At 41.4% G+C, this 19749-nt stretch overlaps 1 protein-coding gene across 1 annotated transcript in view; it reads right to left on the bottom strand.

The window, feature by feature from the left end:
* Positions 1 to 5308: 5308 nt before the first annotated feature.
* RANBP3 (RAN binding protein 3) overlaps positions 5309 to 19749 on the bottom strand; it is a 47363-nt gene continuing 32922 nt past the window's right edge. Inside the window, exons 11-20 of the mRNA XM_029963885.1 lie at positions 19651 to 19747; positions 18488 to 18604; positions 17803 to 17906; positions 15335 to 15413; positions 14339 to 14441; positions 13355 to 13479; positions 11285 to 11405; positions 9933 to 10075; positions 7930 to 8110; positions 5309 to 7033 (exon numbers count right to left, since the gene is read on the bottom strand). Of these exons, the coding sequence (XP_029819745.1) occupies positions 6990 to 7033; positions 7930 to 8110; positions 9933 to 10075; positions 11285 to 11405; positions 13355 to 13479; positions 14339 to 14441; positions 15335 to 15413; positions 17803 to 17906; positions 18488 to 18604; positions 19651 to 19747 (1114 nt within the window). The 3' untranslated portion in view covers positions 5309 to 6989. The remainder of the gene's footprint in view (positions 7034 to 7929; positions 8111 to 9932; positions 10076 to 11284; positions 11406 to 13354; positions 13480 to 14338; positions 14442 to 15334; positions 15414 to 17802; positions 17907 to 18487; positions 18605 to 19650; positions 19748 to 19749) is intronic.

Raw genomic sequence — 19749 nt, forward strand, 5'->3', positions numbered from 1 at the left:
TGTCCCGCCCCAGCCGGTGCCCGAGCGCGCCCGTGCGATCATTTTCCTAAAGGATTTCTACCCCGTGTTCCCGGTTTCCCCACCCGCAGCTCTCCGGCTCTCCGCCTAAACCGGGGGCTCTGACTCGGCGGGACGTTGTGGCTTTGTTTTGTTGGGGTGTGTTTTTCGGTTTTGGTTGCTTTTTGGGGTTTGGTGTTTGTTTTTTTTCTTTTGGGGGGGGTGTTAGTGTGTGGGTTTGGGGGCTTTTTGTATGTGTAGAGTCTTCAACTTTAACTAAATAGCTCTTGGATCATCTTTTATGAATTTTCAAGGATTCAATTTTAATTCTCTGGCTGTCTCTATACTGCTGTATGGCCCTTTTTTCCTTCTGTTATATTAAAGATGCTTTGACACACTCAGGCTATACCGATGCTTTTATGCATTTATTTTTCCAGCTGTTCACAGTTTGCTAATAAAAACATAACTCTCCGCCTTCTCAGTGACATGCCTTCGAGCAAAGCTCTTCCCTTTGTTTTCTCGACTCTTGAAACAGCTTCAGTTCCAACAGCTGAGTGAAGAAGTCCACAACTGTATCGATGATAGCTCAAGCTTTCTCTCACCTGCCTATTCCTCTTTCCCCTGTACGTGAAAAACACATTAAACGCTTGATTTCTGCATTTCCAAATATGTCGAGCCCCCCACAACACCTCTTCTCTGGGACAGGAGCTCAAAACAGCTGGAGCTGGATGCTACTGCCCCAACTTATCCCAAGGAACAGCTGTTTGTCACCAGCACTTGCAAATGCTCCTCTTCCCGCCGGGACAGCGCTGGATCCCCGGCAGCGAGGTCCAGAATTCAGGAGCCCCCGCAGAAGGGAGGGAGAAGGGGAAGGGCCGCGGTTCGGTGGCTGGGCCGGGCTCTGTCGCACCGAAGATGTGCCGGGGTGTGCTCACAGCAAGTCACCTCCGCTCCAGAGCTGTCCCAGCGGCACAAGGAGGTGGTGTGGGGTGTGCAGACGGTCTCTTGGATCCGGCGCTGCCTCCTCTGCGCGCTGGAGAGGCGGCTGTTCCTACCCACGGAACCAGTGCCAACATCAGGCACTGACCGCTGGTTTACTGAAGGAAGCGGGTTTTAGAGCAGCTTTGCCTCTCCTGCAAAGCCCTTTCTAAGCACATAAGACGAAGGAATTTGTCACCTTTCCAAATAGCAGGATGACAAAACCCTCAGCTCCAGGGCAGCACATGCTGCAAATGCTCCTTCCCCGATCTAAATACACGGAATCCACCAAATCTTGCACAGGGCAAGACTTCACCAGTAAGGAACAAACAGCACCCTGGGCTCCAAGCAGCTGTTAAAAGCTCGTCTGAGTCTGTATCCCCAGGCAGATTTGTACTGCTTCTTTCACAGACGAGGGAGGTGGGACTGACAACTCCCATCTCTCCTCTTTTGCAGCAGATACAGTGCCTGGAGCACCAGACTCAGCACCCAGTTTTGTGCAGCTCTTCACGGGACTGCAGCCAACCTTGGGGACTGGCACACTGCAGGTAGGGGTTATCCAGCAGATATCCACCCATCCTCAGCCTGCAAGACCCTCCCAAGGCAGTGACTGCTAATCAGAGAACTGTTACAGTACGAGAGAACAGCTACCTTACTATAAACAGGCAAGTTCCAGGGAAAGCAACGTATAATTATTGTAACATTACTCTTAAAATATCTAGCTTGGCTCTAAGTATTTAAACCACAGACAAACCAGTTTGCTGCTATAGAGTATTAGTTCCCTTAAACAGGGGAGTGGCTTGCCATGCTACTAGAAGCTACAAATAACCCGGGTTTCTTCTACCTCTGAAACGTTTTTAGAAATGGCAGAACCATCCAGCAGCAAATCACACTCAAAACGTTTCCCCCTTCTCCCCTCTGGGAAGTTTTTTACAGGGCCTTGTCTGACAGATTTCCTATCTGCAGATGAAGTGGTCTGAACTCTCCAGAATTGGAATTTATCTTGTCTGCTAAATGGGCAACAGACTGAGCTGTTTTTCAGAGGACAAGAGGAAAAGCTTTCCCATGTGTACAGTCAGTACACAGAAGCTCAGTAAGTGTTACCAGCAGCACAGGTCCTGCAGCAGGGCCTCAATGACACCTCCTGGTCTCTGGAACACATCACAGCACTCAGCTTTTCCAAGGCTTCATCAGAAGCTGAAGTAAAGCCACCAAAATTCGATCAGGAGTGGCTCATTTAAAACACAGCCCACAGATATCCTTGGAAAAGGCATTCACTGCCCACCCCCTGCAGTAGAACTACCAGTGTTCTCAGTGACAAATTCAGCTTTTGTATCTTTACAAAATGGAGTGCCCTGGAAAGGAGGTAGTCAAAAGGGAGCTCTGAATTCTATATTTGAATGAGACTTTTATTTACAGAAATTATCTGTGAGCATTTCTTTACAAGATACCTGTACCATCACCTAGCAGAGAAAAATCAAGACTGATTTTAACAGTCTAGTTCAGCAATTCTCTCTTGCACCTGTGTTGCTCTGTGCTGATTTCATAGGAGGGAAAAAATACCTGTAAAATAAAATATCTTTATAAATTCCTGTCTGAATTTCTCTGCTACCCACACAATGGTCTGGAGTTCAGTTTAAGCAAGTCAGTGCACAGAAAGACCAAATAATAAGGGGAGAAAAAGCACACAGTGAAAAGTCAGTTTAATGAAATCTTGTATGACAAATTATGGCAATTATCATAACTGGAATTCCTAAAACTAGAGAAGTTTATGGGGAAACATGGTAAAATTTTCAAATATGTAACATGTTTCTAGAAAGGAAATAAACCATTTTCTACACTCACTGGGAGAGCAAGAGGCCAGTTGAACTGCAGAATGGGACACGTTAGGAACAGTCATTTCATAGCAGGAATACCCAAGCAATGGAATCAACTGATATTTCAGTAACTGGGAACAGGGAGAATCCATTACAAAGCTGGAGGTTCTTTTTAATTCCTGCAGGCTTCTAACAGGTCTGGTCACCTCTCCCAACTTGTTTCCAGTGGAGGATGGCTGAGGACTCATTTATTTAGATCATTTCCTGCCCTGTCTTCTCTGAAGCAGCGGGAACTGGACAACAGAAAGATGTTGTAATTACACATTTCCTTACCTTAATGTTTATATTTCCTGAGGGTGTAATTTTATATTTCATTTTATGGATAAGAGGTTTACTTCTGGCTTCAGTGACACCACCACTCTAGCAACATTTTCAGAGACTCACAGAACACACTGAGTTGGAAGGGACCCATCAGGATGATCAAGTCCAACTCCTGGTGCTGTGCAGGACACCCCAACAACCCCACCATGTGACTGAGAGAACTGTTAAAATGCTTCTTGAACTCAGACAGCCTTGGTGCTGTGATCACTTCCCTGGGAAGCCTGTTCCAGTGCTCAACCACCTTTTCCTGAGATCCAACCTAAACCTCCCCTGACTCAGCTCCAGCTGTTCCCTCGGGCCCTGTCACTGGTCATGAGAGTGAAGAGATCTGTACCTGCCTCTCCTCTTCCCCTCAGGAGGATGTTGAAGACCCCAGTGAGGTCTCCCCTCGGTCTCCTCCAGGCTGAACAAACCAAGTGACCTGAGCAACTCCTCATAAGGCTTCCCCTCCAGTCCCTTCACCATCCTCACTCCCTCCTTTGGACAGTCTCTAAGAGCTTCATGTCTTCCTTATATTGTGGTGCCCAAACCTGCACACAGGACTCAAGGTGAGGCTGCCACAGTGCAGAGCAGAGCAGGACAATCCCCTCCCTTGCCTGGGTGGCAATGCCATCTATGCCCAATGCCCCCCATGGCCCTCCTGGCTGCCAGGGCACACTGTTGACTCAGCATCAAATGGGCTCAGCTTTATTACACTCTTCAGTGTCTTTTTTCCCCCCTGGAAAACCTGAAAGGCCGTGGTCATGTGGGTCAGCAGCCAGAACAGGCTACACAAGAATTGCCAACCCCATCCATAAGTTATCCACAGACCTAAGGATGGAGCAGGAGTGTGGTCCAGGTTCCCCACCCTCCCTTGGACAGCCACTGCCCAGGACAGGAAACACAAGACAGGGCTCAGGGTGTTTTGTTTGCTTGCCTGGCACAGGTTTTAATGTAGTTCCCATGTACATTTGGATGACAGCATCATAGAGATCTTTTGAGACACATGGGCACTATCTGGTTTTGCCTGTCACTGGTTTACTAAGGCTTAAAGCAGAGAGCTAAGTCAGGGCTTTGCTTTGGCCTAACTACATCTTGCTGGGCAGGGCCTGAACTAAACCCACAGCCAATTCTGTCAGGGGTGCACAGTAACATTTCCCTCTTCACTATAAACATTAATGCAAAGCTTCTAGCTAACATGAAATCTGCATCAGTAAATAGTTGCTGATGTTTTTAGAATGCTCTAGGTGATTGTGTACCACCAAAGCCCATCAAGGCAAGCATGCTTATTTCATTTTTTTTTTCAATCTTCATGCACCACCAATTGCATTTTAGGTAAAATACCTCAAAGTGAGACTCAGCATAGACCCCATGAAGTCTGGGACAGGAAACAATGCCTGTTTTCCCCACAAATAGACCTGTTCACCAAGAGACCTTATTAATTTTCTTTATGAACAACAACCTGCTGACAAGAAGCAGCTTTATGGCTCAAGGGTGTTTGAAAAGAGTAGTTTAAATCTGAGCACCTTAATAACATAAAAAGATCCCAGATCCAAAATGCAGATCACTCACTTGAAAGTACAGAAGTGCCCCAGACCTTGTGATGCAGGAACAGCTGTGAGGTGGGTGCTGAAGAATGTGCTGTGCTCCTGTAAGAGCATGGCATGGTTTGGGGGGCAGCAACAGGTCTGTGCATTGTTAAAAACCCCCATAATTCTAAGGGGGAAAAAAACCCCCAAAGTGCAAGAAGGTATGAGTAGGCAAATCCAAAGAAATCACAGATGCAGTGGCACAGCTTATCATTAGCCCTTTTCACTTCCCAGAAAAGTAATCCAAGATGTTCCTTTCAACTGGCTATCAGGAAAAGCAAAGCACTCCCTGCCCCAACAACATCAGTCTCCAACAATGGTTAACAACAAATAGAAGGGAAAAACTTGTTTTTGACTGCCAGTGAAAAGCATGTTCCATTAAAACAGAGGCAATAAGGATTGTTCTGCTATTTGAATATTCAATTTCAAAGTTGATTTTGTGCTATAACCTGAGTTTCCATTTTCAATTCGTGCTACATTAAAAGAAAATGAAAGGGGAAGAAGCATTTAAGTGGTGCATTTTAGATCTCCTTAACCTACAGAAGAACAAGAAGGACAAGTGAGAAATTATCTGCCAGTAAACTATTTATAAAGAAAGTAGAACAATTTGGGGAATTTATAGTGAAAGTGATCTGGTCACTGTCGTTGGTGACTACCAAATTCCAACTTTGCTGGACAAGAACATACTGTATGTTTTAATAACAAAATAAAACTCAACTTTCACACGAAAAGCTCAAAAGATTAAAAAACAAAACAAAACAAAAAAAAGAGTTATGGTTACAGTAGGAGTACTTCAGAATTACACACAGGAAAACACATTCTTGCTTTTATTTTGGTGGAACAGAATACAATAACCTTCAGCCCAAACTACTCAAGGCTGGCAGTATTACCTTTTTCTTCATGCTGCAAGACTGAACAGGGAAAAAGGAAACAGAACAGGGACAGGAAGGGTTAGAAGTTATATTTTCTATTTAAGGCCATTAATTCAGCGAGATACTTAAAAATGTCCTCAACTTTAAGCATGAAGAGTTGCATTGACTTCAGTAAGATTATTCACATGTAGTTAAGTCAGGCAAGTGCTTAAATGGCTTGTTGAATCAAGCCATTAAATGAGCTGCTTTATTATACAATTTATTTTAATGGCTGGCAGAGCTCATTACATGAGCCTATTTTATTCTTCCAAGGGCTAACAGCTATTTCCTCATCAACTTTTCTGAAGGTGTAACCTGTATGCCTCCTACACTTTACTGTAGCCACAGAAACATAATTTTCTAAGAAAAATTGTATGCAACATCTATTATTTATAGTGGCTTAGCTCTCCCTTAAATAGTAACAGAACAGTACAAAACAATAGTTTCACTTTTTCAACACACAAGAGCATCTTATTGAAAAAAACTAAAATAAAAAAAAGTTTCACCACAATATAAATCCCCAAATAATAATAATGAAATGGGAAGAAAGAAAGGAGTTAGCAAAACATCCTGCGGGCTCTGAAGTCTCTTATGACTGCGTTAAAAAAAGCTTTTCTGGTGAACCACAATGTTTTGTTTCTCTCTGTTTACAAACCCACCAGACAGGGAGCAACGGTGTCCACAACCTCTGCTGGGATTGAAAGGGAAAAACATAACCTGCCCCATCTGCAGTCCAAAAAGAGGAGAAACCCAAAAGGGCAGCCAGTGAGCATAGGAACTGGTGAGGACACGGCTTCCCTGCACGAGGGGGAGCAGAGGCTGCAAAAGCAGAATTCGAGTTGGAACCGCATCAAAAGGTTCTTTCTATCTCGGAGGCGCCTGCAAGACACGAACTACTGAAGAAACAGTCAAAAGGTCCCAATGAAAAGCTGTGACAAGCTGTAATGTGCCATTTTAATTACAAGGAAGAGGGGGAAATGTTTGGGGTTGGCTGGGGGATTTTTTTGTTTTGTTCTGGGGTTGGTTTTCTTTTTGTGTTTGTTTTTTTTTTGTGTTTGTTTTTTTTGTGTGTTTTGTTTGTTGGTTTTTTTTTGCTCATCAATATGATGAGCTTTCAACGTCCCAAACCACATTCAGGTAGTTTCCAAGTCTGCTTTTTTTTTTGTGTGGAATCTACTGATCCAGACCAAAAAAATCAAACAAACAGAACAGGGATGCACAGTTCTTTAGTCCTGGAGCCTTCGACACTGCCTGAAATAATCGCTGGCCTGGGGTACCCAGAGATGCCTGCAAGATGGTGTTCATAGCAGCCTTGCAAGCAGGTTGGCTCACATCTGCTATGTGCTGCCAACGTTCTGCCCATCACCTTCATCATTAGGACCTGAAACAATAAAAGCAGTTCTTGGTCATAAGAAATATCTTTTGTTTCTCGCCGTACAAAAAGAGACCCGTCCCAAGCAGGCTACACAAATCTCAGGTTCAGGTGTTCAATAACAATGAGAACTGTAGAATTCCCCTGGCCTTACATTTCCTTCTCCAGACTAAGGTCTGTCCACTGTGGAATTTTATATTCTTCATTAATCTGGTTTGGGGACCCCAGTAGCATCCCAGAGTCTAAAAGCTCAGCTTCCAACCTCTTCAATCCACCCACTGCTTTTGTTCATACTCATTCCTCCTTTTTACCTGCAGTGAATCAGGACAGAGGACTGGTCTCTGTCAAAGGCTGGATGTTCTAAGGCACAGGAAAGCAAAGTACAGATGGCTTCCAAGTCAAGAGTACAAAAGGAAGCCTTCCTCAAACTGAAGACTAGTGCTTTTCTTTAAGTATGGTCTCCTCATGTACAATAAAAATCATTGCACTCTTTCCATGCCCCTTTGTAAACCTTCTGCTCTCTACTCAAAGGTCAGTCTGGATCCTGCCTGCTGATCCCAAGTTATCCCAGGTTTTATGTGCACCCTTGGTCGTGGTGAAGGTAAAAATGAAACTCAAAACCACCCCTTAGAAATCGTGTAAATGAAACAAAGCTCAGAAAACTTCAGCTAAACTGTGGCATATAACTCAGAGAGACCCAGCACAGGGGTCTTTTACCAGTTTGGAGAAGAAGCAAGAAGCAGCTGCATTCAAAAAGCCAATTCATGCAATAGTCCTACTGCACAGACATCTGTGAGAGGTAACAGCCAGAAGTACATCTACAATGTACAGAGAGCACAGTCTGCTCTAAGGAATGACACAGAAAAACACAGGGAAAACAGGAAACACTTGTCTTTCCTACTTACCACTTCCAACTGCTCCTGAAGGTGCAATGACATCATCATCACTGTCTTCCTCGTTTGACTGTGTTACCTCTGGCTCAGGTGCTACATTCTTAACCTCCTGCTCCTGTTCCACCCTGCTCCGCAGGGCCAGGATGCGATGGTGCAAAGCAGCAAACAACTGCCCTGTGTCTTTAGAGCTTGCCTGCATTTGGTAATGTTCAGAAACAAGAAGGTGCAAGGAATTAGAACAAAATGCTGCTGACATAACACGCACCAGTCAAGCCAAATTTCACAGCACAGTTTTCAGTTTTGTCACGCAGGGTTTTTCAAACCAGTCAGAATGGGCTGTGACACACACACAACAGACACACTGAACTCTGATGGTGACAGTATATTCTTCTGCTCAGCTCCAACTTCCCCTGGCTAACATACCCCATACCAGCTGATTTCACATAACCTTCTTCACCCAGAAACCACACAGCTTTTCTAACACCTCCCAAAAGTTTATATTAAAAAGATCTCAGATGAAAGTCTTGCAGATTTTTCCAGGTCTGTCAAGCATTCAACTTCATACAGTAGTTAATCATAATCAAGTCAGTTAGTTGTTTCAAGATGCACTGACATAAAATTTCAACATAAGACATAATGAGAAAACTGAACAGTCAGACAGGTTGATTTTTTTTTTAGACTCTGTTTCAAAGGGAAGCATTTGTGGCAACCTGTCCAAGAATATGTTTTTACTCTCAGAGGCACCTTAAGCCTTCAATACAATCAATTATTAGGCCTGTTAAACTAAATATTTAATGAACATCATTTAAAAGGGAAACTTCCTTCAAATACTACAAAACTCTTGTCTTCACCAGGTCAGTAAAGTCCTCATATTAATTACTATTACCATTACTCCAAGTCAACTGTAAGGTAACAATCCCACTTCTCAGATTCTTTCACAAAAAAATTGTTTCTATCCTCCCCATCTGTCACCTCTATATCTGTGAAATTCCCTTGCAATGAGCTGTAATGAATAAATAATTCCAAGCAAGATACTTTTTATCAATACTAAAATCAAGAGTAAATAACCTGACGACAGATTAACTCAAGCTTTCAAATCTAGAAGAATACTGAGAAAAACTTACCCAGTAATTTCACTGCTTCTTCATCAAGGGATATTTGGTATCATTAAGTTCTACTCTGGGACTCCAGATCCCAGTCCTACAAACCTAATGTCTCGGGGGAAGCTGACTGTTTGTTGCTGTTCTCTTAATTTCTGATCCCTCTGAGTACTAATTCTTTTGCAACTCCTTGTGTAAATCAAAAGTGTAAATCAAATCATCAGTGTAAATCAAAAGAACATATTTGGACCTCTCCAAATCTGTAAGTGTAATGTTAAGCAATAATCTCTTCCTTGCTTACTGTATGATGAGCTCTCAAGTGTTTCAGTAATTCTGACTGGCATTGCTGTTCCCCATTCAGCAAGCACAGTAATCCCTTTCACTATCCCGTTACTGCTTTGAATACTCTGTATCAAAAGAAAATCGAAGTTAAAATGTGTTACCCTTAACTACCAACACAATGTTCTTGACAGAGTTTTAGTGTTTCCCTTCCAGTAAGCACCTATCCATCCTCCCAAGCTGTGACAGCACTTCTGTACTGCAAGTTCCAGCAGATCTAATTTCATTAACTCTTGCATAGAAACTTATGAAATAATGCTCGTTTTCCCTAATAGCAAAAATCAATCTGCATTAAACACTATAGTCACAGTCTCAGTAGGGATGGAACAGATCCCATGACTCCATGGGCAATGCTTTGGACAACCTGGTTTCCTAAAGCAGCCGTGGATGTGGTTTTTCTTTACGACTAGCAAGGCTTTTTGGACAAGCAAATCTGCCAAGCCCCTTGTCTTTGGGGTAGGGGTGATATTAATACAGTGTAGGGTGCAAAAAAAATGGGAATGTTACCTCAACTACAGTTTAAGCAAGCACCTATTCAGTAGGAAGGTTAAGATGTAAACAAAGACCAGTACTCACTGATATAAGAAAAACTTTAACTCCCTGGTCCTCTGTATCCATGGCAGTGATCCGGATGCTCTTCTCACTGGCTTTATCAATCTGCATCTGGGCCCAGAGCTTGGTATTTAGGATTAACCTGAGACTCCCCTGAGTCCTCATCACTAAAGCAAAGTTACAAGATCAGTTAGGTGGAAAAAGACACACCAGGAAGCTCAAAACAGCCAAGACATCTTTTTATTGTGTAAAGGTTTCAGTCTCTTTACAAAGAATATCAAGGGAAAGCCCTTTTGGGGCTTTTGTTCCACCTGTTAATAAGAATGTAGGTTTATGCTGGTTTTGGCTGGAATAGCCTTCACTTTCTTCCCAGTGGCTGATAGGGGTCTGTGTTTTGGATTTGTGCTCAACACAGGGTTGATGTTTTTGTTATTGCTGAGCAATGTTTGCACAGAGCCAAGGCCTTTTCTGCTTTTCCTGCTGCCACGCTGGGAAGGGGGCTGGGGGAGGCATGGGAGTTTGGAGGAGACACAGCCTGGACAGGGGACTGACCAGAGGGATATTCCAGACCATAAGACACCATGCTCAGTATATAAAATGGGGGAAGAAGAGGAAGCAGGGGGATGTTTGGAGTGATGGTGTTTGTCTTCCCAAGTTACCATTACACAGGATGGGGCCCTGCTCTCCTGAACGTGGCTGAACCCCTGCCTGCCCATGGGAAACAGGGAATTAATTTCTTGTTTTGCTTTGCTTGCATGCACAGCTTTGGCTTTCTCTATTAAACTGTCTTTATGTCAATCCACAAGTTTTCTAACTTCTACCCTTCTGATTCTCTCCCTGATCCTGCTGGTGGGGGAGAGAGTGAGCAGCTGCTTGGGGGCTGCCTGGGGTTAAACCACAACAAGGTTGTTAAAGATTATCAGTCATGTCTAAAGATACTTAGTCCAAAGTCTTATATGTTAATACATCAAAGTTCAGTGGTTGTATCTGAGCTGATAATCTCAGGCTAATGCACATTCCCATCAGCCTGAACAATCGTGCACCATTCAAAGAGGTTTTACAGGTAACCCATCCCAAAGGGCCCAGATCTGGATGATGTTACCATCCATTTCTGGTCAAATATTCTAGTTACTAAATACCTCTTGCTTTTATGAGGAAAAAAGTAACTGGAACATTTGCTGCAACAGAAGGACATGGAAAGATACTCTCTTTGGAGGCAATGTTCATTAACTGAAGCAAAAGAAAAGGCCCAAACTCCTTCTGAGTTGCTGCAGCTAAGACATGACCTAAGGGGGATGTTGCTGTGTGTCATGGAAGCATGCTATGAAAACAGCCTGACTGTCACCCAGTATCTCATTTCCCCTGGTTCCTCTTACCCAGTCGAGACTGTAACGTTCCATCATCTGTTGAGGCCATATCATTGAGTCTCAGGAGGCCTCGACCTCTTTCCACCCAAGACTGAGAGCTTTTATCAAATACAAACAGCTTGCACTGAATCTGTAACAGAAAATATCTCTGTAGCATAGTGGTTGATTGAAGTAATAATGTATTTCTTAGTCATCTGCAATTGGTTAAAAAAATATTCAGATTTCGTGTTGAAATTTTTAATTGTTCATAGCTATGGAAACCAAAGCAGTCAACTCTTCCTTTGCAATAAACTCCTCAAAAATATACTGTCTGGTTTCATTAGATTTTATTAACAGAAGCTATATAATCTTAAAGAATATCTGGGTTCAAGATCAAAACAACAAGAACAATTTTCATAGAGGAAACTTAACTGCCTTAAATCAGTCAACTCTTTTAAAAGCCTTAGGTACACATTGCACCACTGAAAGTGGTATTTGTTGCTGGAAAGACCCAGCATAATGAAGGCAAAGCAAAATTTTTCCTGAATTCAGGAAAAAAAAGGATGAAGAAACATGTTAGCTCGTGATCAATTCATAAAGCCTGACCCACACAAAGTCATGAGTAATTGAGGTATTTCCACTACCTCCCTGCAGGATTCATTACTTAGAAAATTCAAATTTTTTCAAATGGTAGGATTGCTCCTTCTTCCATACAAGCTCCACTTTTCTTCCCTGCTGAACATGTCTGCTCTGTACCCCCACCTCTAACCCATCTTCACTGTCACTGCTGAGATTTCAGAGCTCAAACTGTCACCCCTCAAGTTCCCCACAGATGTGCATGCACTAGGTGGAGAAGATATTCCCATTTTCATTCCCTCCATTTCTTATTTTCTCCACTCCAGGAGATCTAGCTCTGCATACTCTGTTTCTGCAACATTAACATAGTTCTGTATGTACAAGTCCCACTTGGAATTCAAGTGCACTACATTTCACAGGGCAAAAAGAACAGATCTCTTGCCAAACTTCTGTTAAGTTACAAAATTTATGCAGCTCAGTCCTCTATTAAGTGTACAGCTGCTAAAAGCTGTGGTTTTCCTAAGTGAAACAGGAGCCTCATCTCTTCAGTGTCTTGTTCAATTATGTGAAGCATCCAGACATTTCTGAATTACACAGAAACAGAAGTACCAGCAGAACTATTTAAAGAGCATTCATGTCTGGTAAAAAGAAGTCAAAGAAGACTAACATTATAGATGATCATTTTCTGCAAGATAATACAAGTGTAACTGATACACATTAGTTACTGACACAGTGCAACTGTGTGGTGTCAGAATAGGCAGCATGTCTAAGAACAAAAATCTGTCCTTAAAAAAGAACAGAGTTCAAAATGCTGAGAAACTTAAAATATCTCAAGAAAAAAAAACCAAAACAACTATAATTGGAGGATAAAGAGAGAAGAGAAAATAATTCATATACCACTTCATTTTACACGAAACCCCTGTATGTTCTTCTTAAGGATATACAAGAGTTAATAAGTATATTTAAGTTAATGAGTAATTACAATGCTAAATAAATCACAGTTAAAAACAGGAGTCTTAAGTCATGACCAAATAGCCTTCCAAAACATCACTAATTCAATTAAATACCTCAAGACAAGTTCCAAATGCTGTGGTATGGTTTCTGCTTTGCAAGAAACCAGACTGCTGCCATAAATAGTTGATTCCAAGTTTTAAAAAAAAATCTTCAGTAGTACAACAATTAGAAAGAACTTTAAAATATTTAGTTCACTTAAATTTTCTTCAAATAGTTGTGCTGTATGAGACAGAAGCTTCTGTGTGATTGATTCAGGAAAATCACCAGGAAAAGCCACCTGGATGGCTTACACACTAAAATTTATTCAGAAAGAGGAAATTAAGAAACAACAGATTACAAGATAACAAGTAAGGATCTGATAATAAATATCTAAAGTTTGCATTTTAACACAAGAAAGTACAATAAAGACACAGAGGAAGGCTGAGTTGTAGGGAATCAGATGGTGTGGATTCACTGGACATCCACATGAATCCCCACACACTCAGAGCTCCTCCCCACTCTGTTCCTTACCTGTAGGACGTTACTTTCAGCTTCCTCCCCAGTAATCACTTCTACCTTGGCTAACAAACACTTCCTTGCTGTGGCTTTAGTATAGGCTGCTGCAGACTCTGCCAGTGATTCTGAAATATTATTAGCTGGACAACATTTTGAGAGTCTGAGAATGATTAGCATGTAATTTCATAAGATTTATAAAGGTCTCACACAAGTCTACCAGAACTTTGAGAAGTTTTGAAAAGTACAGAAGACAGACCTTACTAGAACACGTGAAAAAGGATGGAAATTTTAAGCAGAAATCAAAGCTTGTCTTTTAATACTTGCTTTACAAGCACAAGACACAAGGGACTGAAGAGCTAAGTAATCAAAATTTCTGCTCCTACACACAATATTTCAAAACCTTTGCATGGACAACTGCATATCTGTATGTGCTCCAGCAGGGCTGATCCTGCTGCCAGCCACGTGCCTACAGAGGGACAGCACAACTCATTTTCCACTTTTCTTTGGGCTTGCAGGCAGTTTGCTGAGGAAAACCCACAGTTCCCAGAATTTCCATAAAATCTTGCCAATTTGAAGCCACATAAGTCTAGAATCCAGCAAAGAGTTTTGAGTTCAAGCAATGTATGGTGCACCCACTCAATGCAATGCACATTTGACTCAGATGTTCAGTTACTGGAAATACAACAGAATTGTTAAAAAAAAAAAAGGTTTGCCACATTTCTTCTACACTCTGGTCCCAGTACCAGTTCTGTTAATTCCCTCTACTTTCACTCTGCTAAAGATACTCCCAATACCACCAAATGACCATGAACAAGACAGTACATGCTTAATATAAGAGAATCTACAGCATCCAGCACCTCCCACACCCACCCTGTATCTCTGGAGACAGTAAAGGCAACATAAAAATGTTACATTTTTGAAAAGTAACAAGATATTGAAAACTACAATAACTTAAACATGGATTAACTACCCTTCCCAAAGTTATAGTTTGTTTTTCACCTTTCTCTGGCGTGGCCTCCTGAGAAGACGATTCAGACCCAGACTCTGTAGCAGCATTCTCCTTATTACTCTCTGTACTACCTTCATTTGATTTTGGTGGACTCTATCACAAAAAGGAGGTAAACAAAAGAGAGAAAACACACACTTATTTTGCTGAACAGGACTAATGGTCAGTTACTGAGGGAAGCCCCGCTGTTTATGAACCATATGCAAAAGGAAAATCTGACAGACAAAAGCTTTCCCAGTAAAAGCCATCCTGCTACCCCAGCCATGGAATTCAAAGGAGCTGAAAACCAGTTCAAATTGTCTTCCCTTGAACTGAAACCAAATTTCAACATTTATTTTGAAGCTATGTTTAAGAAAGCAAGCCAATTTCAGCTACAGTTCAGCTCATGGCATAGCTGACTGAACTCCCTGCTACACAGTTAGACAGGTATGAGTGCTCAGCATTAAATGCTTCCATTTTGTTCCAGTGCAGCAATAAAAACAACAACAGGAAATAGTGAGGTACTAGAAATTATTCCTTAGGCTGGTACATAATAAACAGAACTTTCTGAATCACACCTCAGTCCTGAGGCAGCTGCCTTACTGTTTAACTTTAAATCCCATCCTGAGGGGAGTCCAGGAACTGACCTGCTCTCGATTTTGAGGACAAACATAAAACACCCTCCCATAGTTATTCTGGGAGAGCCATTTAAAGCAACAAGCTGTGCCATAAAGTGCTTGGGCACAAGAGCCACGTGCATGGCAGAGAGGGCACTGAATCTCCTCACACAGAGAGCTTGGCAGGGAAGTCCTTGGAGAGCCCTGCAGGGCAGACAATGGCTCATAATGAACTCCCCAGGCTGCACTCAAAGTTACCCACAAGGGAAACCACTGAAAAAAACCCCATCCTCAAAGGACAAGTACAATTAAAGGCTCTCGAAATTCCTATGGTGAGAATCCATAACAAACTACTTGCAAAATAACAACACATCATACACAGTGGATACTCACTAGGACTCGCTCACTCATGTTCTGTCCAAAAACAAACTTGTTGCTCGATGCATCTGCACTGTTTGTAGAGTTCTCTACACTGAAAAAAATGCAAAAAACAGAACAGGTTTTATAAGACAGAAAATTCTCTCTTATCTTCTGCTGACAAAATTCCTCACAAAGTGAGTGATTGTCACTAGCTTTAAAAAAATTAAGTGCTGGTTGATACAAGCATAGGTAAAAATTAATTCAACTTAGTAACATGAGAGCACATACTGGTTTTACAGAAAAACAATTCACTCCAAATGATGACCAAAGATTTTGTTAAGATCTTTCCCTTTAGATAACTAATTACATATGAAGCAATGCTGAATGCTAAGTGAGGCCTTACTGTTTAATCATAACATACTCTTTCAAAACCAGTATTCTACATGCATAAACTTGAACTACTACATTTTTTTTAGGTTAATTTTTTTCAGAAAGGAAAAGAACTGAAACAAATGCACTTCCAATACAGTAACTGAAACAAAGGTAGCAGGGATAAGTAATGCCTTTTATTAGACTAGCTGCAATACCCCAGCCTCTCCAAGAAGTTTCACAATCAAATCTCAGCCTTTACTCCTTCCTTACAGAATAAGCATCCTCCTCCCATTGTTATTGTTATTAAGAGATTTTAAATCCCATTTAGGAAGGACAACAGTTCTACTCTTTTACAGACTCAAAAGACTTAAGTCATTGTTCATCTGCCTTCCCACCAGAAAGACACCAACAAGCTCAGGAAGTGAATAAACAGACCACTCAAATCAAGCCTACTTGCATTTCACAAAGTTTGGAAAATGGGGGCACATCTGTCACTACATGAGTCAAGTGAAACCAAACAAACCTTTAAATTGTACATGTAGAGTTCATACTTCTGAATAAGAAGATCCTCAGGGGAAGAGAGCTTTACCTACTAAGGGAATTAAATGCCACAGTTCTGAGCTCCAAATGTTAACTCAGTATGACCTACTGGTATCTGCCCTGTGACCCAGTACATTTACAATTTTTAAAGGACTGATACTGTTACACAATGGGAGGAATCTCCTTTTACCAGTCCATTACCTTAATGCTTTGCCATCCCAGCTGAAAATTAGGGCCAACTCCCCTTACAGACACTTTATATTTTTTAAGACAAGTCCAAAATTAGGTTTCTGGCAATTGACCCACAATGAATAAATCCTCCCAAAGTGAAGACTCAAATGAATTATGATGGTAGATGTCATATGAGTTGAAAAAATATTCTAGTATTTGAAGCCCACATATTAGCAGTTATTGTCTGCCAAATCTGATTAAACAAATCTGTGTCTCTTGGAAAGGCATTGACCTGGCATCCAGAGGTAAATGTGTTCCCTACCTCTTGTGTGTACCACCTGAAAAGTTCAGCATCAAAAGTTCATTGACTGCAAAACTGCCTACTGCCTACTTCATAGTGAACAACAGGTCTTAAAAATGCAGAATGTAAGGACAAAGCAAACATGCATTGGTGCTTTTCCTACAATTTTTGCATGGCCTCAGATAATGTGCATTTCAGCTTGCTCCAGGAACAGAGATGTTGTTCTACTCCATCACTCTTGGTAGGATTTCCCCTCATGCTTTTCCAGTTATTACCTGAATTCACAGCTCTGTAAGATATTAGTTTTCTGTTTTCTACTATTTCTGTGTATTACTCGATATTTTTGACCACTACTAAGCTAGCATTTTCACAGAGTTGTATTGCTACCTTAGCCTCAAGTGAAGGCTGTCAACTCAGAGCTCATCACTGCAGACAGAATTAGCAGTTTTCTCCTTTAGCTGCCTCACTTTTCCTATGCCTGCATCATATTTCTTCTGATGCTACTGCCTGATCAGAAATTCTCTCAAAGACTTCCAACAGTTAGGTTCCTGCTTATTCACACAGGCCCTCTATATTGCTCTGAAAAGTTTACTACCTGTGGTGAGTCTTGTGTTATGTCTGGAAAAAAACCTCTTGCACTGCAACAAATTGTGGGAGGGAGGCTTGGACTTGGAAATTGGATTTTTGGGGGTCTCAAACCACGACACTACCATGAACAAATAATTTTTTTAAACTATTCTTCCCTTTACCAATATCATGTATGGAACATACTGAACACCACAAATGCAGCACAGATCTCTGCAGGATTCTACTGGGAGCTCCAATTTATTCCATCACCGTTCCTTTCTAATCATGAGAGAAGACTTCTCCCATCTTATGCTTGTTACTTTTCTGAAGAGTCTTTGGTGAGGCTGTGGTCATGTAAATGGTATCAAAAGCATCTCCCTTGACAGTCAGATTGAGGATTTCCCCAGATCTGAAGAATGTCATTGCATTCTTCAGCAGCCTGGCTTCCCACGACCCAGTCTGAACCTTGCACCCCATAAAGAGCAGAATCACCAAGAATTTCCAATCAAGAGTAAGGAGAACTGCCCTACAGGTTTTCCTGTAGTCTCACCTGGAACTGATGTACTGTAGGAAGTAGTTGGTGGCAGAAGGTGTATCTGCTGTGGGCAGGCCAGAGTTCTGCACGTCGGCGCTTTCGTCGCTCTCATCTCCCAGCTGGGAAAAGCACAAGGAGACATTTCCCAGTTTTAATTACTGACCACAAATGTTTCAACTCATTCCTTCTAAGGACAAAGTTCCACCCAAAAATGCTTTCTGCAATAAAACAATATAAGCCTGTGCCCCAGTATTACACTTCCTTTTTTTATGCCACGAAAGCTGTGCAAATCTGCCTTCAACAGGAGGGACTAACAATCCTACTCAGTTATTCCATGCACAGGTCTGAGCCCAGGCAGCCCTGTTTTTCTTTTCTCACCTTTTCTGTGAAGTCTTGGAGCATTTTAGGATTGCATTTCAACTTAATTCTGACTCAAAAGGTAAGAGAAAACAGTACATTGCACTGAGTTTTAGATGTTACTTATGACTGCAGTAGATGCATTTATTTTGAAAAAGTTTCTTATGCTACTTAACAGAATTAATACTTAACAGAATTATTAATTTATTAAATGTCTAAGACTAGTTTTATTAAATAGTCAACCTATGTTCACAACTTTTAATTTTACATATATACATGGAGGTTTTAACCCTGGAGCTTCAAAGTACTTCACAAACTTAGTCAAGAGAACAAACATGTTTACCTTGACTCTGTCTCTTAAGTTTTGCCCAAATACAAATGCTTGCTGTGCATTTAGTTCAGCCTTTTCACAGCTGTTATCTGAAGCATTGTTGGACTCCTTTTTCTGACATTCTCCTGCCTAAAGAAATGGAAAAATGCAGCCTGGGTATTTGAGCTTCTTTAAATAAAAACACATTATGACATGGTGAGTCACACACTCATTTACAATGATAAGCCAACAACACCTCAAGAGCTACAAGGCAAGTTTTGCACTTAAAATAACGTAGCTGTTGATGTTTAGAGTGTTTTTCTTAAAAAATATTCTGGAGAGACTCCAGCATTTAACACAACTACTGCATGAACTCAAGTAACTTCCACCTGTTCTAGAAAGCTTCAGGCAGGCAAAGCTGACTACAAATGCCAAGACAGTGAAGAATATCCCACCACATTCCTTAGTAAAATTGCAATTCAGTCATGAAGTTTTATCCCATTTAATATTGAGCCTTCAGAAATCCTCAGCATCCAGATTTAAGGGCTTTCTTCTATCAAAAAACTTTCTCCCAGGTCAGTTGGTTAAAAAAGTTAAGAGGACTTTTGGATGTTAAAAGCACAAAGAGGCTCTCCCTAATGATGCATAGAGCAGTAACAAGCATGTCCCACAAAGTTTTCATACTCCATGTGTGGAATTTACTTATCATTCCTCAGTTATGGCAGCAGTCTTTCACTAAACCTTAAAAAGCAGGGCACACTGCAAGTGTTTCTGCTTGGATATTCAGGATTGAGACTTGAATTTCAAGTGAACTGTTCCATACTCTTTGCACTAAACAATACTACTTCTGTGATCAATGTGGCATCAAAAAACCCACACTCAAAATCCCCAAACATCCTCCCCATGCTATCAGTCAGGATCTTCAGATGCCAATGGTTAGCTCAAAACCCACAGGGAAGGGAAGGACTGGATACACTGCACAGAACTGGAAGGAAATATTTCATTACTTTTCTTTCAAGATAGTAAATAAACAACTTTTGATGCACTTCAATGTCTTTTGTTCTAGGTGAGGCTTTTCAGCCTCTCATTACCTGCACTCTCCATTTCTTGTAGGGAATTCATTTACTGATGCTGGGTTTTTACTCTGTTCAGAGAATATTTAAGTCTGTTACTCTGAGTCTCCTTCTCTAACTCACCTTCTCTTCAGAGTCAGAACTTTTCAGTGTTGCATCACTTGGTAATTCTGATGTGGCTGCAGAATCTGGCAGGATATTTACACCATTAGTGCCACTGCT

The sequence above is a fragment of the Manacus vitellinus genome, unplaced genomic scaffold (genome assembly GCF_001715985.3).
Source record: "Manacus vitellinus isolate BGI_N305 unplaced genomic scaffold, ASM171598v3 scaffold_64_pilon, whole genome shotgun sequence".
Lineage (NCBI taxonomy): Eukaryota > Metazoa > Chordata > Aves > Passeriformes > Pipridae > Manacus > Manacus vitellinus.